Raw genomic sequence first — 27,125 nt, forward strand, 5'->3', positions numbered from 1 at the left:
TTGGATAAATGTTGGTACTGTAACTAAAAAGATTCTGTTGTTATTGGAAATAATGGGAACCAAAATGGTTTGGATGAAGTAAGAAATACAGACTTTTAATCAATAATGACATTTTTAATTTAGAGGCCAAATATCTTTTTAAGTAGGTGTTTAAATGGAGTCTTGTTGTACATGTGAGATTAAATCTGACACAACATTTCTAGATCCAGAACTACAGTGAAATTACATATAAATTAAAGGGGTTAGTTCACCTAAAAATAAAAATCCAGTCATTATTTGTTCACTCTGGTGTTGTTCAAATGACCCTTTCTTTTTAAACCACAAATGATTTGTAAAATATATTTCTGCCTTCCATACAATGGTTTTTAATAGCGATGAGCATTAAAGGCACATTATGTAAGATTATTTTCATTACAATATCCTTAAAAACACTAGAATAGTCTTATTTATATATTGTTTACTTATCTGCTTACATTATCCCAAATGATTTGTAGAAATAAGCAATTTTAACATGGGTTTGACAAGGGTCATGTCCTGTCAGGCCTGGATTGGCTAATCGGGAGGACAGGAAGAATTCCCGGTGGGCCGGTCCGTTTTTTGGCCACGAGGGCCGGTGTCCCTAGCTCCAGAATCTGTTGCTTTCAGCAGTCACACTTTTTAAAAATAATTTATTTATTTACTTGACCTCAGCCTTCTCATTCATTATTTTACTGCAGCTGTGCTCTTTTCATCTATTTTCTTGTAGCCTTCTGAGCAAGATGCAGCCTGCAGGTTAATGATAATATAACTAGATAAGTCAACATTCAATGAACAGCTGTTGTGGTACAGTGGTTAGCACGATAGGTTATGATGCCTCCGACCCGGGTTTGGTCCTCACCTGAATAACATTTTTTTTTTTCATTTTTATTGTTAAGACATATAATACTGTAAGGGTTGTTGAACATTTGAAGTTCTAAAACAGCTGTTTTCTCAAAAAAAGACGTGATAGTGTAATTAGAAACTGAATTGGAAATGACCTTATTTTAATATAGTCAGTGGTGAACTGAGGTGGGCTGGTCTAAGGCTTGAAACTCCAGGGCTGAAAAAGAGTCCCACTCCAGACCTGTGTCCTGTCTTGCCATACTAATGATGCCATATACCCTCGATTTCTGGTTTGGTTTCACAGAAATCTGAGAAACACCAAAGACACTTTAATATGCTGTGTGTTTTATTAAACTAAACATAACAGCTTTATAGCAGAAGCCTAAATATATACATGAATGTATGTAAATTGATCAAACACTTCTTCTCCACATGATCATGATCAGATGATCCAGAAGAGGAGGAACATGACATACTAAAAGCTTGGTGCCGAGTTGTGTGCCCTTCAGTGTTTTCATTTAGCTTTCAGCCTTACTCTGCTTTGTACTATAGTGATAATAAGGTTTGAATACTTTAGCTCAGCCATGAACATGATTTCAGTAGGGTGTACTGAAGGCCACAACACCCATGTCACCATTGTACACTCAGGCAGAGCGTCATCACCTTTGTTTGTTGTGAATACACGCCCTCTAGTGGTGAAAATGACATTCTTTGCCTTTAAGCTTTAAAAAAATATGTGAAAATATCAAAGGATGGTTTCATACAGCACGGGTTATATTTAAACAAAATGAACAGAAATTAAAACAACATTTACTAAAATGTGTGTTCGGGAGACTCTATGAGAGAAGAAAAAGCACACACAAGTTTTGAGAATCAATTTACTGTAGATGCAGCACAAAATACAGTTCATTTCTTATAAGTTGTGAAATCACAGATGCAACACTCTTAACCCCTTGTGTCCAATTTTTTGAAAATAGACATGAAAATGATGCGTTCAGCATAAATGTTGTGCGTAGATTTCATCTTGGTCTGATTTTAAAGCAGACGCTTGTCAGATTGTAGCTGATTGTGATTTGATTATTGATTGTAATTGTATATTTATTATTGAATTGTTCTTGCCAATAATTCTTGAAAATAGACTTGGTTGCTGACATGGCATTAAAAAAAAAAACACATTACATTATATGTAGCTGATTGCGCCTTTGTGAAAATAATAAAGCAACAAACATATATTTCATTGTTTTACATAAAATATGTATTTTTCAAAACCTGTTTTAGCCTTAAACTGACATAAAATGAAAGCTAAGTATCTGAACAAGTTTGAGGTCTCAAAAATGAGCTTTCAGAAAGTTAGTTTGGCCGCAGTAGCAAACATCACCACCCGACGACATACAAGGGCACCCCTATGTTTTGAGAAATATGAACCATTTTTTTTAAAAATACCTTTTATAATATTTGTAAAGTAGAAACACAATTCTAAAGTAGTATGGGAAGTTTGGTGCTATTTGATTGTAATTTAGCTTCTATAAATATCTAAAAGTATGAAACAAAAATGTACACGTGAATTGCTGTAGCAAAGTAATGCTTTACGACTCTGAGTATCCTTGTTGCAAAGTAATAAATAACTGTTGCTCAGTAATATCTATCAAAAATCAGTCACCAGATATGGAAACTAGAAATGTTAAGATTTCAAATGATGTGTAGTATGTCAGGATTGATTTATGTTTAGAATACAATATTTTAGTTTTATATATAACTGTAAGTAATCCCACAGGTTGTAGTGTGACAGTATCCATTACTCTTCATACATAACAAAAAATAAATAAATAAATAAATAAGTAGCAATCAAACATGTATTCAGAAATCTTAGAACTTTCCAACGATATACAGAACCAGTTTGGAGATTAATCTTATTCAAGAAACTACATTTAGTTTTGGTAAGGATGTTTCTAGGCACTTTTATTGATCTTGATTTATCAAAATGGTGAATCTGTGTTGTTTTTTTTAAAGAAAGCAAGCAAGCAGGCAGGCAGCACAGTGGATCAGTGTTGCACTGTTGCCTCGCAGCTGGATTAAACATTTTAAGCTTTCAAATCATATATAGTTTGTCATCATTAGTTTATGTATAGACTACAATATGATGGTTTAAATATGTCACTGTAAATGGTCCCACAGTTTGTCTGGTGATGACAGTACAGGTGTTTTGATCTATTACTCTTCCTACATAACAAAAACATAAATAAAAAGCAGTCAAATATGTATTCAGAAAAGAACTGAGATTAATCTCAGTCAAGAAACAACATTAATAAGTTTTTGGTGGATGTTTTCTAGACATTTTTATTGATCTTGATAAGGGACATTCTACCAGAAATGTACATTTTTACTCATAATAAATGTGACGGGACCTGACCTTTAGCTTGCTGTGTGTAAAAAAAACTTACAAAAACAAGCATAAAATCATACAGTTCAATGATGTAACACATCCTTGATCACTGTCAGCTTCTCCTCTATCAAATGATGTGGCTTTCGAGTCATATAGCCTTAAAGGTGTATTGCACAAATTTTATGTTAAATTAAATGCAAATGTGACAGGACTGACAGAAGCATGGGGACAATTGTACATTTATTTTTATTGTATATTTGTAATATTTATTTGTAGAATTTATTGATAATGTCATGTTTTTTAATCAATTGATGTGAATGATTACAACTTATGAACTATCCCCTTTAATCCAGAAGTACCACATTTTTAAAATCATTCATTAATTTGCATCTACAACTTTTGTTTTATTTTCTTGTCACAAAACATGGTTGTCATTACATCAGGATTTCTGAAGCTTAGGTCACCAGGTTCAAAAGAAAGAGATTGTTTTTCTTAATGATATTTTGTGGTGGTGGGTGGCCTCGTGGCTGTTTCTATGTGAGGTGGCAGATGCGTTGGCCACCCAGGTGTCCGTATCAGATCAGCTGTGCTACACTATTGATGGCCAAAGCTACAGAACACTTATCAGCATTATAAGTCACGCTTCTGCTCCTCTGTATGTGTCCACCTGTGAAAGAATCTGTGTTCTGCTTCTCTCTATAGACATGTGTTTGGCATACCTGTCATGGTATGTTCATCCTAGTAAAAGCTAGTCTGTATAATGGATTTTACATGGGATTAGATAAAGATTTTATTTTATTTTCTAAAAGTGTTTTAATGTGATGTTGATGGATGTTTCCTATAATCTTGATCTATAATTTGCGTCTGCAAGTTGACCCAGTTAACTTTGATATAACATAAAACAACTCTTGTCTTTTAAATGGGTAAGAGGGCTTATCCTAATGTATTCGCTTTATTCTTCTCTGTGTAAATGTGCTTATTTTTCTACAATAGTTTTAAGACTTGTGGTTCATTTACCTATAGAGGAAATTACTAGGGATAAAAACAGTGTGTTTATTGCAATACATAAATATAAACATAATATTATGAGAAAATATCACTTTGTGACACTCAAAAAAAAAGGATGTTTGATGTTTGTTCAAACTACTTATTTAAAATGAGCTCAAACAACAAAGTTATTTTTGGACAATTTTAATTGTTTTATGTTCAATTCACTTAAATTTGTAAAAACTAATAAGTAAACTTAATTCCTGTAATTCTCAGCACTTTATCATGTCCTCCAAGCCACCAGGGGGCGCAGCGATATTGCCCTATACTCCTCAACATTTGATGGCGTTAGTGACTCTTGTTCCTTTAAACTCCCATGTAATCAGCCTAATCACCACCACCTGTTCTCTGCTCTATATAAGACTGCTTTGTATCCTGCTCTGTGTTTAGTCCTGAACCCTACCTCTTAGCTGCCTTGGTCAGTGGGCCAGTTAAGTTGTTCTCAAGATCTTTGCTTGTTATTTTCTTATTTGGTTGTTCTGAGACTCTCGTGTCTAATTTTACTTTGTAACTATTTTTTGGGAAGCTCTGCTCTCCTATTTTTGTTGTACTTTTTTAACCCTGGCTGCAGAGAGATACTGTCTCTTTTGTCAATTTTTCTTCAGTAAAGACTCTTGTTTTTGGAGGTCATACGTTGTGGACAAACTTTGTTCCTCCTCTGCTCTTGGACTGCCAGTCGCTAACTTGTAGTAAGAACTACTGCTAACAACACGATAGATCTAGGTTCGATCCCCACTCAGACCCTTACAATTGCTTTATTTTGTCCTAACACAAGTTGAACGTGCATTTTCTGCAAACAGCATATACCGCTTTACGATTAAAAATAAATGGAAGTGAATGAGACTAGAAGTTTCGAGACTATAAAGTTATGTGTCACTCTTATGTGAAAGAATATCAACAAAACACTGCAATATTGTCTACAATAATATCATAACTGTTGTTGTAACAAAGTACAGACTGACATTATCAGTTTTTTCAGTCACCATGTAAAAAAAAAAAAAAACGCATAAAACGATCTTGAGAGTCTAAGGGTGCTCTTACACCTAGACTGCTTAGGGCAGTTTGTTTGGCATATGTGAATCCATTAATCAGATCCGCGCCAAAACAATCGCTTCGAGATCGCTTGAAAGAGGAGGTCTCAGCTCGATTGAAACAAACTCTGGAGCGAATCAATTGTAGTGAGAAAGCGATATGATCCAAGCCAGGTTATATCACAGTGTTTTGTGGATATGTAATATGCATACGGCTATATGAAGAGAGACTTATGAGTAGGGCGGGAGGTAATTCCAAACACCCCAAGTCTCCAGGAAGTTTCGGGAGTCTCCCGCAAATGCACAGAGACTCCAGGATGCCCACAAACGAGCGATAATCTCCCGGAAATCTTCCCATCGCCTCCCTCCTCGCTCCTCAGACACGTTGCACCCACCCTGTCAAACACCACCAAATCATCGGCTGTTTCTCAATATGCGTTCTTCAGCGGTCTTGCGTCCTTGTGTTCTCGTGCAACGTCATCATCAGCTGCCTAAGTTCAGTTCCAATACTCAAGACCGCAAGTACGTAGGACGCGTGAAACTTCCTGGATGTGTTCTTGATATCGAGGACGCACCGATGCAGACTTGAGCGCCGAACTTGCTCTGGAAGTCCCAGAAGTCATTGCGACTGAAGGTGGGAAGCGCTGCATTTTATCTAGATTTATTATTAAAGTTCATAGATATGAACTATTTGCCTCAGGAGTTTCCCTAAATGAAACGGTGAAAGTAAACATTACCATGGACATCTCAATAAAAGAATAAACACATTAAGGGTTGTTTGTTTGCTGAAATTCGTATTAAAATCTGTTTTATTTATATTGTGCAACATACATTTATAATGTTTTATGCAAAGTATATATTTTGAAAAGGGGAAAAACAATAAATGGTTGTATTAGTGCTGTAATGTTTAAATAATTTACCATTTAAAACACGTGAAGGTCATGTGACCATCAGGAAGAACGCAGCATCCCATTTCTCAAAGGACACGTTCTCTGCCCTCGCGGTCTCCTGAGTTCGTTCTTCCGAGGACACCTGGCAAGACCGGTCTCCACAAGAACACAAGTCCGTTCTCTGCGTTCTTGAAATTGAGAAACAGCCATCATCTCCCCTGACAGCTGAGCAGGACTCTGCAAGATAAACTATGAAACTCTGACCAATATGAGGAGAGTTTACTCACACGTGACTTGTTTTAGCTCTTTTGGTCCGTTTGGAAATTTTGCCGTGTGAAAGTGAACCGCACCAAGAGCAACAATGTAACAATTTTAATCCCTATTTCAGAACAACTGAATTGATTCACAGGTGTAAAAGCACCCTAAAAGTGCTTGATTAAGACAGAATTCAGTTAGAATAACGAATCGTGAAAGCAAAAAAAGGTTGTTTTTTTTTTTTTTTTTTTTTTTAATCTATAAGAGACTGTTAAGTCATATCATAGAAGCAAGGGTCACCTTTTCCCAAATATCCTAGTGAGTGAATGTGATATTAGGTTTGATGCGTTCCATTTTTGCTCAAAGTGTATTTAATGTTATTCTGCACTTTGCATCAAACTGTAAAGACGAACAGTATTGTAGAATCCCTTTGAAGCTGACGGTCTGGACGTAGGAGTTCAAATTTTTTAACGGATCCGCAGCTCAGATCTGATCTGAAAATTCCACGCAGCTCCTGGACTACTCTCCATTGGAAATTAATGGCTTTTATGATTTCAATTTCCAAATAACAAATTGTCATGATTCAATTTAAAACATTGACAGCCAATCTGAATCCAGACGACAGACTTGTAATAAATGATAAAAAATAATGGAATAGTTTAGATGTTTTAGTTATTATCAACTTTCTTGTTGTGAGCAGGGCAGGCCTTAATGTGTATAAACTAAACTTGTGTATGTTTTAGATGATCTGCTTACTCCTATTGACATGTTAACCAGGTTTCTTTCTTGCTTGTTTTTCTCCATACACTATGTCTTTATATGATTTAAATAACACACATCATGTCAATACACAGTACATTGTTACATTTTCTGATTAAATCGGGTCAAATAAACTAATGATGTATTCTTACTAGAATTCTCCTGAATGGCACATGCTATATATATATATATATATATATATATATATATATATATATATATATATATATATATATATATATAAAACTACAATATATTTTTCTGTGTTTGTCTCAGGGTGAGAAGGGTTCTCTTGGTTTGGTTGGTGATGTTGGAGTTCAGGGGCATCAAGGAAAGGAAGGCCCTCCTGGATTTCCTGGTCTGAAGGTACAGTTGCTCATGGCTGCGTTAAGAGCTTCAGAATTATTCAAAGTTATATAATACATAAAACATTTGTGTAGTCCTCTATTTCCAACCTAACCTCTTAAGATAACATACAGTCAAAATTATTAGCCCTCCTTTTAATTAGTTTATTTATTTTTTTAATATTTCCCAAATGATGTTTAACAGTGCAAGGAAATTTTCACAGCATGTCTGATAATATTTTTCTTCTGGAGAAAGTCTTATTGTTTTATTTCGGCTAGAATAAAAGCAGTTTTTAACTTTTTAAAACCCATTTTAAGGTAAATGTATTAGCCCCTTTAAGCATTATTTTTTCGATAGTCTTTAGAACAAACCATCGCTATACAATAACTTGCCTAATTACCCTAATATATATATATGGCAGCACAGTGGCACAGTGGGTAGTGCTCTCGCCTCACAGCAAGTAACCTGTCTAGTTAACCGTATTAACCTAGTTAAGTCTTTAATTGCCACTTTAAGCTGTATAAAAGTTTCTTGAAAAATATCTAGTAAAATATTATCTACTGTCATCATGGCAAACATAAAATAAATCAGTTATTAGGGATGAGTTTTTAAAACTAGTATGTTTAGAAATGTGCTAAAAAAATCTTCTCTCTGTTAAACAGCAATTGGGGGGAAAAATAAACAGTTGGCTAATAATTCAAGAGGGCTAATAATTCTGACTTCAGTTGTCAGTATTTTATTAGTGTATAATTGTATTAGTGGAATGGAAAGGTGGCTAATTCATTACAATTTGTACAAAAAATGTATGATAGTTAAATGAAGGCATGTCTCCCAAACCTTTCCCTCATTGGTGGATGAGTAAATTGTACTCAAATGTATGAAAGCGAATGTACACATTTGAACAAAGTAGCCATTACACCAATAAATAAAATAAAATAAAACCATTTAAAAGTCATTAAACCATTCAAAAGTTATGAATTGCAATGAGGTTGTGTTGCTATTTCTATATAATACCTAATATAAGTTTTTATCAAATAGTTTATGGCACACTTATGTTAATAAAACTCCCAAATGAGGATCTTACCACATTTTAATTGCCTTATTTTTGAGATAGGCAGTCCATTGTAAAATTTGCTTTATGAATTAAATAGTCTTGACATATTTTTATGTTGAGTATATACACTCACCGGTCACTTTATTAGGTACACCTGACCTTACTAGTACTGGGTTGGACCCACTTTTGCCTTCAGAACTGCCTTAATCCTTCATGGCATAGATTCAACAAGGTACTGGAAACATTCCTCAGAGATTTTGGTCCTTATTGACATGATAGCATCACACAGTTGCTGCAGATTTGTCGGCTGCACATCCATGATTTGAATCTCCCATTCCACCACATCCCAAAGGTGCTCAATTGAATTGAGTCTGGTGGCTGTGGAGGCCATTTGAGTACAGTGAACTCATTGTCATTTTCAAGAAACCAGTCAGAGATGATTTGCGCTTTATGACATGGCGTGTTATCTTGTTGGAAGTAGCCATCAGAAGATGGTATGAAGTGGTCATGAAGGGATGGACATAGTCAGCAACAATACTCAGGTAGGCTGTGTGCCAAGAAAATATTCCCCACACCATTACACCACCATCATCAGCCTGAACCAATGATACAAGGCAGGATGGATCCATGATTATATGTTGTTGATGCCAAATTCTGGCCCTACCTCATGAATGTGGCAGCAGAAATCAAGACTCATCAGACCAGGCAACATTTTACCAATCTTCTATTGTCCAATTTTGGTGAGCCTGTGCGAATTGTAGCCTCAGTTTGCTATTCTTAGCTTACAGTAGTGGCACCCGGTGTGGTCTTCTGCTGCTGTAGCCCATCTGCCTCAAGGTTGGATGTGCTGTGCATTCAGAGATCCTCTTCCGCATACCTCGGTTGTAGCTAGTTGTTATTTGAGTTATTGTTGTCTTTCTATCAGCTCAAACCAGTCTGGCCATTCTTCTCTGGCATCAACAAGACATTTGCACCCACAGAACTGCCACTCACTGGATATTTTCTCTTTTTCATAACATTCTTTGTAAACCCTAGAAATGGTTGTACGTGAAAATCCCAGAGGATCAGCATTTTTTGAAATACTCAAACCAGCTCGTCTGGCACAAACAACCATGCCATGTTCAAAGTCACTTAAATAACCTTTAATCCCTATTCTGATGCTCATTTTGAACTGCAGCAGATCATCTTGACCATATCTACATGCCTAAATGCATTGAGTTGCTGCCATGTGATTGGCCGATTAGAAATGTGCGTTAACGAGCAGTTGGACAGGTTTACCTAATAAAGTGGCGGGTGAGTGTATGTGTTTGTGTTAAAGTACAGTACATAATATATGCACTAGATAATGTTGTTTGACATTTAACAACATGTATGCAGTGTATAGACTGTTCTCATTAGAGGACTAATCCATGTTGATAAATAACTATGTGATTTTTGTTTTACCGCTTAGGGTTATTTGGGTATACCAGGCATCCCGGGACGTAAAGGTTCTAGGGTACGGTGTGTGTGAGTGGGTTCATATATTTCCAGTGACACTTGCAGTATAACTGAACACAAGCCAATGTCTTTCTTGTTCTCATTCAATAAGGGAATTTCAGGGACTCCTGGATTCTTTGGCCCTCCGGGACTACCGGTATTTTTTCAGCACCTTAGTCTTGATACCTTGAACATCATAGCTTGATCATATGTGGTTTGACAGAAATTCTTGTGAACATTGTGTTTTTCTCTTTCAGGGGCTTCCTGGGATTCAGGGACCAAGGGGGCCTCCTGGTCTCCCAGGATGCAATGGAACAAAGGTAATGCAGAAGCATGGAGAATCAGTAATTATATCAGTAAACACCAGTGTATATGTATTATTATATTATCCTAAAGGTCTTAGAATGACATTGATTTCTTCTAGGGTGAGCCTGGTCCTCCAGGTTTAATTGGGCCAATGGGGCGTCCTGGAATCCAGGTGAGTCAGATGATAATTAAAAAGTTATACAAGGTGAGATGGAAAAGACTTACCAAGAAACTCACCAATGATCAGTTCAAATCTATGAAATTGATAAATAACTCTAGAGCAAATCAATAAATAATGTGGTATAAACTAATATTACAAAAGTAATTATTATATGCCACACAGTTATTAAATGGCAAATAGCAATATTTTAAAAATATGTTGTTTTGTCTGCAGTGATAGCCTTGTGGGTAGTGTGCCATCATATAGCAAGTAATGTCCCAAATTTAGTCCCGACTCATGCCTCTTTCCCGATCCCATACCCCCACTTTTTCTCAACATATGTTGAGAAACACGGTGGCTGGAATTGCATCCTCTGCATAAAACATATGTAATTTTGGCAGTTCGTTTTGCTGTGGCAACCCCTGATAATTCTGGAACTAAGCTGAACTACACTCGAAAACCCAAAAAATGTATTTAACTGTTTGAGGAAACTGATTGCGGCAAACCATTTTAAGTTTTGAAACAAATTGGTTTAAGTACTGTAAACTAAAATATAAATTGAGTCATGCACACATATATAATTTGTAACTTAAACATTTTAAGTTGAGTTATCAATAATAATATGAATTCCTTACATTTTATATAGCGCTTTTCAGGAAACTCAAAGCACTTTACACATTGGGGGGAATCTCCTCATTCACCATATTGGTGATTGCACACCACATACCAGCTGATTGGAACCTTAATTAAATTCACCTCAACCAGCTAATCAGGCTAGGCATACTAGAAACTTCCAGGGAGATGTGTTGAAGGAAGTTGAATCTAAACTATGCAGAACACCAGCCCTCCAGGACCGAGTTTGGACACCCCTGTATTAAACCTAAGAAACTTCTCTGTGAACTCTTGAATGGAAAGAAAACACACTGCAAATCAACTCGACCAGGCCTTGTCTCTTTAGGTCATGCCATGGGTAGGATTTATGCAAAATTTGGGATATCAGGGTATTCATTTTCCTAGTAGAAAACTCAAATAAGATTTCAGAAACATTGATATAGAGCACTGGTTCTCAACTGGTTTGGCCATGGGACCCTCATTTTTACCTGGTCATAAAGCCGCAACCCAAATTTTCAGGAACTATAATATAAGTTTAGGAATTATAATTCATTTGTATTTATTTGTTAATAAACACAAGTAGTGACAGATAAATCATAAGAAAATCACCAAGACTTACAGATAAGCAATATTTTACTGCTGTCATTTAACAAAATGTATCAAATTAAAGAAATATTACATAGTAAAAACATCAAATACTGTAAACAGTGGTTAGGGTAAGGAAAAGTAAAGTTACCATTAACTAAACTGAACTGTTAATAAAACGTTAACGCTGATCCTGTTGAACAGAACAAACCAGCAAATTAAAGTAAAATGATTAAAATAATCATAACTATTTTTCTAATAATCACCAGTTATTTGCTCTTCTGCTTTTGTGTGGGCTTTCTTGGCCTTTGCTACACGGTGAGCACAGTAAGATGAGCGGAGTGCCTGTACTTGTTTTGAACATGAAGATGTTAGGCACTTTTGTGATGCCCTCAGCTATTGGAGTCGTCTTTGAAAATAGTCCACAGGTTTGTCCTTGCAACTGGGATGTTTGGTTTCTAAATGTTGTTTTAATTTAGAAGGTTTCATGCTCTCTTGTGAGAGCACCTCACTACATATAACACACTGAGGTTTTAAGCCTTTTTTGTCGTCAATATATGTAAATCCACACTTAACATGGTAACACTTTACAATAAGATTCCTTAGTTAATGCATTTACTAACATGAACTAATCATGAACAACACATGTACAGCATTTATTATTCATATTTGAACATTTACTAATGCATTATTAACATCCAATTCCATGCTTGTTAATATTAGTTAATGCACCATGAGTTAACATGAACTAACAATGAACTACTGTATTGTCATAAACCAACATTAACTAACATGAACAAATATAGTAGTAGATGTATTGTTCATTGTTTGTTCATGTTAGTACATGCATTAATTAAAATAAACTAGTGAACCTTATTGTAAAGTGTGACTCTTAACTTATTCGGAGTCATACTTGGACTGAAGTTTCACATGTCAAACGGTATGTTTGTCGCATGCGCATTTCAAAATAAAAGTCTGATATAAGCAAAACAAGTGAAAAATTTGACTTTTTTGATCACACACTCCGCGACTCACTGAAAATGTGGGTCACGATCCACCAGTTGAGAAACACTGATATAAAGAATAAATCTGTTTGGAGGGATTTTGTAACTTTCTAGATCTTAAAGTCTTAAAAACCAAAACAGCACATATTTAAACTGTTATTTTTATTTTTTATTTTTTAACTTGTAACTATTAAAACCTTTGTTATTGTTGTTTTGCAGGGAAGGCCAGGAATCCAAGGACCTAAGGTGTGTTTTATTCAATTAGTCCTTTAAGAAGTGTTAGGCTTAGCACCTTATTTGAAATAAAAGTGCATGATAATTGTATGACAACCAATGATCATTGCTGTTTTAGGGGGAGACCATTTTTATTGCCGCTGCCGAACAAATGATAGGACTTACGGGTCAACAAGGCAGAGCTGGAGATCCAGTAAGAGAATTATGAATGTGAATGCGTTTTTTTATTCGTGACTTATATCATTAATTTTGTTGTATTCTGTTTAATTCTACAGGGTCCACCTGGGTTGCCAGGTGTTCAGGGAAATATTGGACCAGAGGGGCCTAAAGGTAACCCTGTAAGTTGTTCATTTTATTGCTCATCAAGATGAACATTGTTTTTGCATTACCGAGATACTAATGCAACTAATAATGCATTTAGGGACCACAAGGCATTCCTGGATTTCCAGGAGAGAAGGTTAGTTCTGATTTGATAGGCCAGTATTAGTTTGTAAGTGCGTGAGTCTAACATTTTTATGTGTAGGGTAAAGAAGGTCGGAGCATGGGAATACCTGGACCCAGCGGTCAAAAGGTTGATATTTTTTTAGCCTTTATTTTATTTTATTCTGTTCTATTTTATATTTCTGTGTGTTTAAATTTGTTTATGTGGCTCTTTTATAGGGGGAGAGAGGACCCCCTGGTATACCTGGACAAAAAGGCATAAAGTTATTTGCATCAGGACCAAAGGAGCCTAAGGTAACATAACTTTGTTATTTAAACGACATGCATTTTTTTCTTTCTTTATTATATTTCAGTTTGTGTAACCCAAATGAATAAACAATTATATAATCTCATTTTGGTTTCAGGGTGACACTGGGGATTCTGGAGACAGAGGCAGCCCTGGAATAATTGTGAGTATTTATTTGACATGCACTCTTTAAATTGTTAAAAATTACAGTCATTTACTATGGCTATCTGCTCTGTTCTTCAGGGTCTACGAGGTCGTCCCGGTCCTAAGGGGGAGAAAGGGGAAAGAGGAGACCCTGGGGGTCCGGTAAATAAAAAAAATTTGTTTCACTTTTCTTATTTATTTGAATTCTATACATTTCCTACATTTATAAATACATATATTTACATTGATACAATATAGGGCAGAGGTGGGCAAACTACGGCCCGCAGGCCAAATGCAGCCCTCTGAACACCTTCATCCGACCCGTGAGGGAGTTTTTAAAATGTTGCTTCTGAGAAAAGGATTGGTTTCAGAACTAGTAAATTAATGATGCAACACAATTGAACGCCATTTGATGGCATTATTGCACACGGTACAGTTAGCGCAACCAGTAGAATTTGAACACAGTCTCGCATAATACAACGCACTGAATGACTGAAAATAAGTCAGGCAAAAATTTGACTCTGAATGTCGTGTGTTTAAGAAAGAATGGACAACAAAATACTTCTTGACCAATATCGGACAGAAAGCGGTAGGTCTAATATGCCAAGAAAGTATTGCTGTTTTTTAAGATTACAACCTAAGGGGCCGATCACACCGAACGCGCATTTACGTTCCAAAAACGCGAGGTGTGCTTTTTAATGTCGTTAGTCAACGACTGAATCAGCTGGGTATTTTGCGAGAGTGTTGCTGTTGATATTAAAATGACTTTATTTTCAGGCTCATTGTTCACATTAACACACTCATAATACCATGATTCAGAATAACAAAGACTCAAGATTCTTTTCCGTTTTATCTCATAGTTTTAAAATTATAATTATGAGCATATTATTACTAGCTCAAATTAGATTATTGTAAATTTGACCGAATAGTAAACTTTAAGAATGATTTTTAATGTGATTTTTCTGTCCGATATTACATGTTTCATGCATACTGCCACTATTAATAAAAGTTTTTTTTTTGAAGGATTTGACATGTGGCCCTACACTTGGTTTACAAAACATGATGTGGCCCTCGGGTCTAAAAAGTCTGCCCACCACTGATATAGAGAGATGTATTATAATGTTTGCATGAGCTATTCATCCATTCATTTAAGAAAAAAACTTAATAGCCACACATTTCAGTTATTTATTTGAATTTTATTGTGTATTTTTTACATTTGGCATATATTCATCAAATGTTGCTCATTTGAAATGATTTTCAGGGTAAACCTGGAAAAGAGGGGCTACAAGGAGAGTTAGGCTCTAAGGTATATACTTTTTCAACTAAGATTTTTAGTGTGACTGCCAGAACTTTTTAAATAACCTATATATGATAGATGAGAGTAATTTGTAGACTGACTTTGCTATTTTATTCTTTCAGGGAGGGAAGGGAGATAAAGGCTATCCCGGAGATACAGGCATAGAAGGGGAGAAGGTATCTATTTTTCTGTCTGTCTGTCTATGTACAGTAAAAAAGTTGGACATTTTAAATGCAGTGCATGTTGTTCTTGTGGATATTAAAAATGAACCTTAATTTTGGTGTCAGATCATCAGATTTTGAGACCAAAAAGGACAGTCTTGCATAAGAGCACAATTGCAAAACAGTGCAGAAGTGCATGGACATTTCTGCAGATGATTTACAGACAATGTGCAAATTAAAAAGCAAAGACATAACATCTCATTTACATATTGATCAACAAAATAAGTGCATCACAAATTAGCCAGGTGGGAATTAATTAAAATTAGTGCTCATAAGATGCAGGTAATCTACTATGATCAGCCACGGAACAATATTTATTTATTTTTCTATTGGGATAAGTGGGGGCTAGATAAATATGTCTGCTAAGAAAATAAAAAATAATCATGTATTTATGCGAGATGCATATTAACATATTTGGCAATATGTTCAGGCGATGTGCTCCTCTGTCATTCAAATAAACATGCGTGGAAAGCATTTTCTGCCTTATACCACAGGCATTGTTTTCTGTGGTCCCTCCTCCTGACAAAAACTGCAGCCATTTCAACCACAACATTTAAGACATGCTTTTTGGACATCAATTAATGGTGCAAATTCCTAATTTGAGCAGCGCAAACATTAGTAAATCACAGATGCATGCTTAATTTAAAAACTACCCTTCCATAAAATTAGCGTCTCACCAGGAAGCTCCTACAAATGCTTATTGAAAAAGGTCAGGTGCAAAAATAGGAGTGTCTATGGGTTCTTTTAGCACTCTTGTGCATGTGTTAATAACAACAAGTACTGTTTAGCACCGTTTGTGCTAGAGCAGGCCATTAGTAAATAACGCTCCAGGGACCGACGAGTCTTCGCTGAGGCCAGCTTCCAGCCTCCACTGCTGACACTGCAGCTCTGCACAAGACTTTTGGCCAGCGGAGAAATTAAAATGGTCGTGGCCAACTGAGTCAGGTTTCTCTCAAGGTTTTTTTCTTCACTCTCCTATCGGTGAAGTTTTTTTTCCCTCTCCGCTGTCACCTCTGGGTTGCATGGTTCAGGATCGGTAGAGCTACGCATCGATGAAATTGCTCTTCAGTGTTTGGACTCTCAGTAATGACTTTAAACCACACTGAACTCAGCTAAACTGAACTGAACTTAAACACTAAAAACTGAACTACCCTGATCCAGTTACTATGAACATTTATGTAAAGCTGCTTTGACACAATCTACATTGTAAAAGCGCTATACAAACAAAGCTGAATTGAATTGAATAGTAAATCTGGCCCCATATTTGTATTAATCTGTTTCTTTGTGTATATTTCTAGGGTCAGAAGGGTAACCCTGGCCCCCCTGGTACGCCTGGAGAGGTAATGATACATTCATTTATGGAAGTTGTACAATCTCTTGATGTTTAATTTTACTTTAACCAAATTGAGGAATGCATATTTTTGTGTTGCTTACATTTAATCTGTATTTTAGTTCATTGTAATAAATACAGAGGTCAAAGGTCAAAAAGGGGATCCTGGGCCACCAGGACTTCTTGGTTTACGAGGTAGTGAAGGTTAGTAACAAAATAAATTAATAACATTCATGCACAAACAAAAGAGTAATGAAAAGTCAAAGGATTTAACAAAAAAATGCTCTTTTTATAAAAGGTTTCTATGGTTTTCCTGGATATCAAGGACTTCCAGGTAAATGATGTATCTGTAATTATACTTTTTTCCACACGCACAAACAAATGTTAACTTCCTCCTTTTTAAAATATGTTAGGGACCCCCATACAAGGACCTAATGGAAAACCAGGTCTACCAGGGTTTAAAGGTTTGAAAGGGGATAAAGGAGAGCCTGGACCTGACATCACAGGACCCAAAGGTCGTGATGGCCAACGAGGGGAACAAGGACCCCCTGGTGATCCTGGACTTCCGGGACCTTCAAGTAACTTTTGTCAAATGCTGTCAAATACAAAATCATTTATTAACAAACTTGTTGCAGCAAATTTTGGTATTTGCATGTCTCAGTGGCATGTCTGTTTGTTCACCTTTTCCACATCCCCAGATGTCATAAGCCGTTTGGGACTCAAAGGACTCAAGGGTGATAAAGGTCTAATAGGCCCTGAGGGTCTGCGTGGGGATCCTGGGAACCAAGGTGAGATTTAGCTTTCTAACAGAGTATGTTCAAATGAATATTCCTGGTTCAAGTGTAAAATTAAACTCAAATTAAGCTTTGTTTATTTGAAAGTGCCCTATAAAGAAATCTGGGTATACCTAGCCATAGTCAAATAATAACAACCCCGGCTCATTCTGAAGACGTTGTCCCGTGGCTGTTTCTGGAGACCGCAAATTATTTCCCGGGAGGTACGTATTTTTGCAGTTTTTGTTTTCGTGAATCCGCGAGAGGCTGCTGTGTGCACTTTTTTGCATCTCAGCGCACCCGCGCTGTTCTCGCGTAAACTCACCAGAGGCCACTGTCGATTGACCGTCTGACTGACTGACTGAATGATTGACTAGGCGACATGCCAATCGACTGACCCACCCTCCTCCTTCCCTAAACCCAACCAATTTCATCGGTTGACCCTCCCACCCAATCAACGATTTACAAAAGTCGTCCAGAAAAAGAAAAGCCCTCGTCTGATTTTTACCAAGTTTTCAGATTTTACCACATTGTCACCCTGTTATGAACGTGTTCACTTTATTTTTTGGATTCTGTTTTTGTCTTACCTGATTTCTGGAACCGCTCCCCCTCGGACTTGAACCCGGTCGCCGTTGTCGTGGTCAACTCCACTTTGCTTCTCAAGTCTGCCGACATACACGATGAGCTAACTGGACAAACTGGTTACAGTGGAAAAGCCCTCCACATGGAGGTAAGCTGTCAGCTGGAAATCGCAAAAAGGAACCGCGTCATACTGCCCCGTAGCGTTCACTTAAAAAAATGCAGCCATACGTACCTCCGGCTACATAATTCTAGGTCTCCAGAAACGTCCACGGGAATACGTTTTCATAATGAGCTTGTGTTGAATAAAAAGGGATCAGCGTATGGAAATGGCAATACTGTAAGTCTCAAACATCTTTGTTTCTTTGTTCTTATACAGAGAATTAACTCCGTGTTAGAGCAGAGCTTATTAATATTCATGACCATTGCAAATATGGTCAATTCAGAGCTTTCTGGAGGTTGTTGAACTTACCCATGGCACTTACCTACTATGTAGAACATTTCTGAACACATATAGCTAATTACATAATTCTATTATTTGTCATTTTAATACAGGAGAGCAAGGAGATCTGTGCAGGCTATGTGCTGCTTCTGCTGCTGATCCTGGTCCTCCAGGACAACCTGGGGATTCAGGCGAACCCGGCAAACCAGGTGAACTCATCAAGTTGGCCACAGCTATTCATAGCAACCTTTTCAGTTTAGGTGCAGCACATTTAAAATTAACTGGAAAATTAGAGATATATTGATAATGTATCCGTTAGTCCAGTTTAGAACCCAATAAGGTTGGTCCAATTCCAAACTTGGTAAGCCAAGTACAGTCATCATCAAGTTGGCCAGAAACAGAAAGATGCCTCGCAATATCCTTGAATCCACCAGTTGTCTTCTTTTTCATCTAATTGCCTTTAAAACTCATCTTAAGATCACCTGTATCTCTGTTTTGAAATCTAACTGAAGGTGGATTTAATATTTAAAAAATCAGAACAAATCAGGCTCAGTGTTTTGGAAATAATGTTATCAGCAAATGTTAGTAATTTACTGCATACATTTTTACTGTATATATTTATTGATCATTTCTTGGTATTTAGTTAGAACATTTTCCATACTTTCAGTTCCCATCTAATTGATATATAGATTTTTTTTATTTTGGAAGTTGGTTTCACTAATGAACATCAGATCGATTAACATTAATAAACAATTTCTCCAGGTGCTGTTGGAATTCAAGGTAATAAAGGATCCAGAGGCTTGAAAGGTCCAATTGGTCCAGCTGGTCCTCCGGTCAGTTTATCTACATAGCTGTTATCATCCTCATTAAAAGCAATCATTTGTCCAGATTGTTTAGTTGACATTTTAACGTTTTATGTTCACAATTATAGTTGAATGTGTTGATTTCTGATTGATTTAATATGATGATTTATTATTACTGAAGAGTTTAAATGTTTTCACAGGGTTTCTCAGGTCTTACAGGTTTTCCAGGGCCTTCAGGCCCCAAGGGAGAAATGGGGATGAAATATGAGATTGGGGAAAAAGGCTTTAAAGGAGACACTGGTGCAGTAGGACTATTGGGATTAAGTGGACAAGATGGTTTACCAGGCATCCCTGGCTTCAAAGGGCCACCGGGAGAAAAAGGAAAGCCAGTAAGTACTTGAAACCGTATCATTAATTAACTGTCTTTTCGGCTTGGTCCCTTTATTAATCCGGGGTCACCACAGTGGAATGAACCGCCAACTTATCCAGCATATGTTCAACACAACGGATTACAAGTTATTGTATAACGATGGTTTGTTCTGTAGACTATCAAAAACAAAATATAGCTTAAAGGGGCTAATAATATTAACCTTAAAATGGTGTTTAAAAAATTAATAACTGCTTTTATTCTAGCCAAAATAAAACAAATTTGATCAAAAATATGATCAGAGATACTGTGAAGATTTCCTTGCTCTGTTGAACATAATTTAGGAAATATAAAAAAAAAAAAATCAAAGGGGGCGAATAATTCTGACTTTAACTGTATACACGCACGCATGCACACACACACACACACACACACACACACACACACACACACACACACACACACACACACACACACACACACACACACCGTTACAAAGTTTCTATTTACAGAATTAATAATAATAATAATGAAACTTGCAATGAAACTTTTAGTCAACAAAATGTGCGATAGGGACCATTAAAATGAAGTATTACCAATTATTTAACTAATAAATTCAATTCTTTAATTATTGAAATTTTAAGTTAATTGGTAATTTTAAACAAATGAATTATCACAAATTATATGGCTACAATGTTGTGAATATCACCTTTAACAAATAACAAATAAAATATCATTAAAAACAAAAGCATGTTTTATGATCAGTGTCATTGGTTGGGCAATTCTAGAATTTATTGAAATATTATGACAGGTATTTTAAATAGTGACATAACATAATTCAAAATCCTATCAATGACACAATTACAAATATTAGATTTCAGAATTAAATAAATAGAATTATTAAAATAATAAAAATGAATACATCAATTTTTTATTATCAGCATTTTATTATTAAATCCACTGTTTAAACAATTACATTTATTACAGGATTAAATAATTAAAGCATAGGTGTTAAATAGCATAACTTATTATATTGTTTAAATATATATTTATATATATAAATGTAACTCTTTAAATAGTATAGTTGAAAATAAAAAAAACCCAAAGGTTTTATAAAGCCCAACTTGCCATTGGTGTTTATTATAATTATAGTTTGCTCAACTTTCACCTATTGCCAACAAAGCTTTAGCTGTCACCCAAGTTATATTTGGTAATTATATGCTGGGATGATCATCCCATCATTGTCTGGGGCACAACACATTCTTCACCTTTGCTTTGTTGTAAAAGCATTGTGGGAAAAACCTTTATATAGACCAAAATCACGATCACAGCATAAGCACGCAACTTCCTCTGTGCTGGAATCTGATGGCTAATTAACAAGGTGCGTAAACTACAGAAGAGTCAGAGCTGTCGGTGGTCTGTGTTTGCAAACGCATCTGCAGGATTATTAAACGGCACACACACACACGTAATGAAGAGCTCTGTGGAGAGTGCCCAGTGCCCTTCCAGCTGCAACCCATCACTGGGAAACATCCATACACAATCATTCACACACATACACTGCGGACAATCTAGCTTACCCAATTCAACCATACCACGTTTTTGGACTGGTGGGGAAAACTGGAGCACTAGGAGGAAACCCACGCCAACACAGGGAAAACATGCAAACTCCACATAAAAATGCCACCTGACCTAGCCGGGGCTTTAATAATCAACGACCTTGTTGCTGTGAGGCGATTGTGCTACACACTGCACCACCGCGCTGCCCTTGAAATCATATCCTTTGACATAACTGAAATAGCACTTGTCTAAATTTGTATACTCAACATTAAAGTAACAAATCTGTATATATTAAGTGAACTTGAAACAAATTTATTTTTCAGAGTGCTTTAGCTCCTAAAGGCGATCAAGGATATCCAGGTGTTGGTGGGGAACAAGGTAGCACAGGTCCAATGGGAAGTCAAGGGTCAATGGGTGTTGGGTCACCAGGGGCACCTGGAGAAAAAGGAAATTTGGGAGTAGTGGGCCGGCAAGGAAATCTTGGAGATCCAGGTATGAAGTCATGCAGTGTATGTTAAAATAACATTTTTTCTGTAGTTTACTATACCTAGAAACAGTGTAGCCTAACACTAGCTAGGAGTTAAATTGTTAAAGCCCAGATATGATGAATGGAAAAACTAATACAAAGGTGTTTGTGCAGAAGATGACAAAAGCTATCCAAATTCAGTAAAACTCTAACATGTATCTACTAGTGGCGCAAAGGAGAAATAGACTCAAATGTTACGTTTGCATCCTGCAGGTGAAAAGGGATCTCCAGGACCAGTACAAACAATACCTGGAGACCCAGGAGAGCCTGGACTGCCTGGTTCACCTGGTCTACCAGGACCTCCAGGTAAACAGTGGGGATAAAAGACTTGTAAGATGGACAAGCAGACTAAGAGGAAAATGTATAATGGTTTTAATGTGTGTATTAGGTAATGAAGGTTGTGCTGGGGTTCAAGGATTCCCAGGATTGTGTGGGTTAAAAGGAGAGAAAGGACTCTCAACACCAGGAGATACTGGACTTACTGGTCCAAAAGGTGGGTAAGAAGCTCATGCAAATGCTATAAGTCAAATAACAAATGAAACAACTAATTCTGCTAATTTAATTACTTGGTTTTAAACTGTATTCAAATTTGTAGATATTTCTAATTAAATGATGTCATCATATGATGACACCCCAGTCTGATTTCAATTTCATTTAATTGTTGTAGGTGATAAGGGTGTGAAAGGGAGGCAAGGTTCACCTGGTTGTGGAAGTATAGGCCGTCCTGGACCTCCAGGGCCACCTGGAATGCCTGGCCCAAAGGTCAGTGTGGTGACGCCCATTGCTGGATAGATTAAATAATGGCAGAGCTTTGTAGCAATTTGTATCAAAGCTTCCATCATTCAGCATTAAAATTATACAATGAAACCAGTTTAATGAAATAGAATTTATTAAAATTCATATCTCAGGGTGAAATAGCATTTGGCTGCCCAGGGGCAAGGGGTAGAGAAGGTCTGCCAGGAGATGAAGGTTGCCTTGGTCCACCAGGAATCTCTGGTCCTCCTGGATTATCTGGATGTCGAGGTCAAAAAGGACAGGATGGACCACCTGGAGAATTTGGTTGGTGGAATCTTTGTTAATGCACTTAATTACTCATAATTTCTTCCCTAAGGAATATGCAAAGTACACACACCAAAGTATACATACAGTCATTGCAAGTTTTTTTTTTCCTTTTTCCGTCAATTGGCTAAGTTTCTTCCTTACCACTGTAAGCCTCTGGCTTGCTTGGCTGGGACTTGTGGAGCTGTGCATCGATAAGAGTTGCTCTTCAGTGTTTTGGATTTCTGCAGTGGCATTTGCATTACACTGGACTAAACTGAATGAAACTAGAACTTTACTAGAACTTTATTTGTTACACTTTTTTGACACAATCTACATTGATTGTAGATGATTTTATACCTTTTAATAGGGATGATTTTTATACATTTTTTGCCCCAAAACACTTAAATATCTGTCCACCTTTTACATAAAATCTTTCCATCTAGGTGTGCAGGGTTTTGATGGTTTTCCTGGAGTGGCTGGTGTTCCAGGATGCTGTATATCAGGGGCCAAAGGAGATGAAGGTCCCTCAGGAATCAGAGGAGCAGATGGACCCCCTGGTATGTAAATTTGACATTTGTAGATACTTGGTAAAAATTTGAAAAATAAATTGATGGCAAAATGGAATGAAGATACCATAGCCGCAGGACATTATGCATAGTAGGACGAATCCCCTCAATGAAGGTCACTGGGGCACATACTGTATATTGTTTTTAGGTTTGCCAGGTTTGAAAGGGCCACAAGGTGAAACTGGACTACCTGGATTGAGCATACCTGGTGTAACAGGTGTGGTTGGGATACCTGGGATCTTTGGACCAGTTGGTGCAGTTGGTTTTCGGGGACCAAAAGGTTTCCAGGGTCGAGATGGTTCCCCAGGATTTCCAGGTACTCTACATCTCTCATTTTTGGAACTTTGACGCTAATCAAATTTATGCCAAGATGATATTTTCCATTGTGTAGCAACAATTTTAATGGGTCATGAAACCTTTTGTGTTAGAGTCTGACATGGCTAAAGACACCAGTAATTGATGACTTATTACAATTAACTCTAATTGCACCATAAGGAGGTGAGGATCGAGGAAAGAGAAGGCTTCTTGAGGAGTTTTGTTTCAGTAAACAGGTGGATTCTTTGCACAGTTCTTTTCATTTTGATGCAAGATACATTTTAGCACAAATAAAAAGCAGTTGATAATGGAATAATACATTATAATACAATTGTGATAAAAACTAATTTAAAAAAGTGTTTTGTGGAGGTTGAAACTATTACACTATAAACAATTATCTCTATTATTCAATCCTGACCTGACCTGTTCTGACATTCTATCCTACCCATAAGATTATGCTACAGGCTATTTGAATGGTTGTGAGGTTAGTGTTAATGATTTGAGTGAGTTAAGGAAGATATAAGCCTTATATCATACCACTTCACACCGAAATTTACACTGGTTGCACAATCTAAAGGGTAGCATACTTCGTCTTCAGATATGCTGCCTAATTTTGAATGGGTGGTAGGTCAATCTGACATGGTTGGACAAATCGACAGAACATACAGTATATATTTAATGATGATGCTGTGAAGTGATGCCACAGGATGCCAGGATATATAATTTAACTTGATTTAAATCCTCTGCCCTCATTATTTTTCCTTGTGTCCTTTTCTCAAGTCCTGAAGGGATGGAGCTAAGACATGAGGATATGAAGCAAAGAAAGGAAACAAGGATGCAAAATTAGAATTGAGAAGCGTTTATTGACAAATCTAGATTTTGAACCCCAAACTAACACTGTCTTCTACAATACAGCACAAACGCCTCAGTTGAATCTCAAAACAACCTAGATTAGAGCTTTAATAACCATTTAAGCTGTTCTTTCTAAGAGGTTGAGTATGCCCTTTGGTCGATCTGCTTTGTTTTGCTCAGGTATACGGGGAGATCAGGGCAGTCCTGGAATGACTGGCCCACCTGGAGTAGATGGAAATCCTGGACCACCAGGGCTCCGGGGACCTAAAGGTTCAAACATTCACATATACAAACACAGCAGTGATATTGATTAAAGGTACTTTTTATTTTCTTTTAAAACAATATTAATTTATGTCTTCAATCTCTTATCAGGTTTAATGGGAAGGAATGGGGTCCCAGGTGATGAAGGAAAGCCTGGGGAGCCAGGAGACCCTGGGCCCCGTGGCCCAAAGGGACAATCATCAAATGTTACGTCTCCAGGAGAACTTGGTCCTCCTGGCCTACCAGGTGACTCATTCAACAGTTACATTTAAAGATTCCAGTTCAATATGCTGCTATGTGTCTGCATTCAGTTTGTCTGCAATCTCAGCTTTTGATAAAACTTGGGAGACTTTCAGGCTTTATGACATCCTCTGTGTTTTAGGTCTCCTTGGTCTGCCTGGTAGTAAAGGGGAAATAGGACTTCCAGGCATTTGTGGGCAATGTGGGAAGAATGGCGTTCCAGGCAGTTCTGGTCCACCAGGTATAGATGCTGAAATCCAAAACCTTGCTGTCTGCATTAGAACGAAGTATAAACATTCTATTTTTTAGGCCCTCCTGGTGACCCTGGCATAAAGGGGCTTCCTGGAAATCAGGGTCTTAATGGAAACTTTGGAGATCAAGGAGTTATGGGGTTTCCAGGCAAGTATATGTACACCCATTATTGTAAAAGTGGATTCAACATCACGATGCTTCATAGTGCATTTCCACAAATCATTTCACTTGTTAAAATGTGTTAATCATTTTATCTTGCAGGAGTGAAAGGTGTTAAAGGTTCACCTGGTTTTCACGGGGAGCCTGGGATTCCTGGTGTTCCAGGACCAAATGGACCAAAGGGGATCAAAGGTGATCCTAGCCCCCCTGGGCCAGAGACTCCAGGACTACTTGGTGAGAAGGTATCATTTTCAAAATGTTGTCAAAAAAGTGACATTCTAATACTGTTCTAAACCCTAATGCTTTAGTTACCTTATATGGTAACACACTAAACCACTACACTCTATTTGGATTATGTCTTTATTCTGTCAGGGTGAACCAGGGTGTGCTGGGGGTACAGGGAAGAAAGGTGACAAAGGTATATGTGGAATAAATGGGATCCCAGGTTTCTCTGGAGTACCTGGGGAAAGAGGAGTAACTGGAGTGACAGGAGATCCAGGTATTAAATTTATAAAACTTTAATTGAACTTGAAGGTTTCCAAGTTGATAAGTTACCAGTTTCTTCTAAAAATACTCAACTGGAGATTTTTCAATTTGTGGATTTCATTGAACTGATCTCAAGCTGGTGAAACAAAAGACTCTTATGGGCAAATTAGGCATACTTGTGGTGGCACCATTTCAGTGTCTGTCCAGTAAAGTTTATAATGACAAAGCTAATTACATGGTCAGATACAAGTCATACCGATCTGGGCCAACATCAGCAGCATCTCAGTCAGCATACATATGTTGTTCTCTCTTGAGTCTCTTCTGTACTTTTTTGTTTGTGAGAGCACTATAATCTGGGTAATGCTCTAAGTAATGTTTTGTATACTGTCAAATTCTTTTTTATTAAATAACAATATTTTGTTATGTATTGTGATTTTTATCAGGACCCCCAGGAGAAGCTGGTGATGATGGGTTTGATGGATTTCCAGGTCCACCTGGATGTGAAGGACCCTGTGGTCCACCAGGTATGATCTCATTCTAGATTTTTAAATGCAAAGTAAAATAAAACCCATAAAGACAAACAAACACCACATACGTGTATTTTGTAAAACATTACAAATTCACACGAGCTGTTTGGTTCAGTAATTTTCTGTATTTTATAAGGTGTTCCTGGCTCGCCTGGAGATCCTGGACCTCCAGGACCTCGGGGAGAACAAGGCAGAGATGGCATTCCAGGGTCAGCCGGAGAAAAAGGAGACAGAGGGTGTAAGACACAGCACACAAAACTGTAAACATGCAGAATTATTCTAAATAAACAATATTGATTTTGTTGTTTAAGGCACTATGACTGGGGATTCTGGCCTACCTGGCATCAAGGGTGAGAAAGGTATGTCCATGCTTAGAAAGCCCACCATTCTAACATACTGATCCTAAACACGTACCCATGCTTACACAATCTGTATACACCTAATGTCAGGCATTAAAGGCACCCGTGGACCACCAGGGCCATGTGGGCCACCAGGACCCTGTGGCCCATCTGGAGAAATTGGTTCTCCAGGCAAACCCGGAGAAAAAGGGCAACGTGGGTGTTCTGGACCACCTGGTGTCTGTATTAGTGGCCCAAAAGGAGAGCGAGGACCTAATGGGTTTCCTGGTCCACCAGGTGATTAGTTATCTTTGATT

The 27,125-nt window shown here is 37.2% G+C and overlaps 1 protein-coding gene across 2 annotated transcripts in view; it reads left to right on the plus strand.

The window, feature by feature from the left end:
• Positions 1-27,125, plus strand: part of col4a3 (collagen, type IV, alpha 3) — a 57,721-nt gene that overhangs the window by 19,699 nt on the left and 10,897 nt on the right. The window contains exons 3-42 of one of the 2 annotated variants that reach the window (XM_688921.10): positions 7,503-7,592; positions 10,076-10,120; positions 10,214-10,258; positions 10,359-10,421; positions 10,526-10,579; positions 12,988-13,014; positions 13,121-13,195; positions 13,278-13,340; positions 13,424-13,459; positions 13,526-13,573; positions 13,663-13,737; positions 13,848-13,892; positions 13,973-14,035; positions 15,135-15,179; positions 15,293-15,346; positions 16,690-16,731; positions 16,844-16,925; positions 17,020-17,055; positions 17,135-17,299; positions 17,420-17,509; positions 18,629-18,724; positions 19,278-19,348; positions 19,519-19,707; positions 21,569-21,737; positions 21,985-22,077; positions 22,160-22,264; positions 22,439-22,533; positions 22,680-22,830; positions 23,256-23,369; positions 23,527-23,694; positions 24,726-24,815; positions 24,918-25,052; positions 25,189-25,287; positions 25,356-25,445; positions 25,560-25,699; positions 25,830-25,956; positions 26,387-26,467; positions 26,607-26,708; positions 26,782-26,829; positions 26,920-27,105. In XM_688921.10, coding sequence (XP_694013.8) covers positions 7,503-7,592; positions 10,076-10,120; positions 10,214-10,258; positions 10,359-10,421; positions 10,526-10,579; positions 12,988-13,014; positions 13,121-13,195; positions 13,278-13,340; positions 13,424-13,459; positions 13,526-13,573; positions 13,663-13,737; positions 13,848-13,892; positions 13,973-14,035; positions 15,135-15,179; positions 15,293-15,346; positions 16,690-16,731; positions 16,844-16,925; positions 17,020-17,055; positions 17,135-17,299; positions 17,420-17,509; positions 18,629-18,724; positions 19,278-19,348; positions 19,519-19,707; positions 21,569-21,737; positions 21,985-22,077; positions 22,160-22,264; positions 22,439-22,533; positions 22,680-22,830; positions 23,256-23,369; positions 23,527-23,694; positions 24,726-24,815; positions 24,918-25,052; positions 25,189-25,287; positions 25,356-25,445; positions 25,560-25,699; positions 25,830-25,956; positions 26,387-26,467; positions 26,607-26,708; positions 26,782-26,829; positions 26,920-27,105 — 3,592 coding nt within the window. The remainder of the gene's footprint in view (positions 1-7,502; positions 7,593-10,075; positions 10,121-10,213; positions 10,259-10,358; positions 10,422-10,525; positions 10,580-12,987; positions 13,015-13,120; positions 13,196-13,277; positions 13,341-13,423; positions 13,460-13,525; positions 13,574-13,662; positions 13,738-13,847; positions 13,893-13,972; positions 14,036-15,134; positions 15,180-15,292; positions 15,347-16,689; positions 16,732-16,843; positions 16,926-17,019; positions 17,056-17,134; positions 17,300-17,419; positions 17,510-18,628; positions 18,725-19,277; positions 19,349-19,518; positions 19,708-21,568; positions 21,738-21,984; positions 22,078-22,159; positions 22,265-22,438; positions 22,534-22,679; positions 22,831-23,255; positions 23,370-23,526; positions 23,695-24,725; positions 24,816-24,917; positions 25,053-25,188; positions 25,288-25,355; positions 25,446-25,559; positions 25,700-25,829; positions 25,957-26,386; positions 26,468-26,606; positions 26,709-26,781; positions 26,830-26,919; positions 27,106-27,125) is intronic. The other variant, XM_073923886.1, reaches the window with a different exon arrangement.

The sequence above is a fragment of the Danio rerio genome, chromosome 15 (genome assembly GCF_049306965.1).
Source record: "Danio rerio strain Tuebingen ecotype United States chromosome 15, GRCz12tu, whole genome shotgun sequence".
In the NCBI taxonomy this organism is placed as follows: domain Eukaryota; kingdom Metazoa; phylum Chordata; class Actinopteri; order Cypriniformes; family Danionidae; genus Danio; species Danio rerio.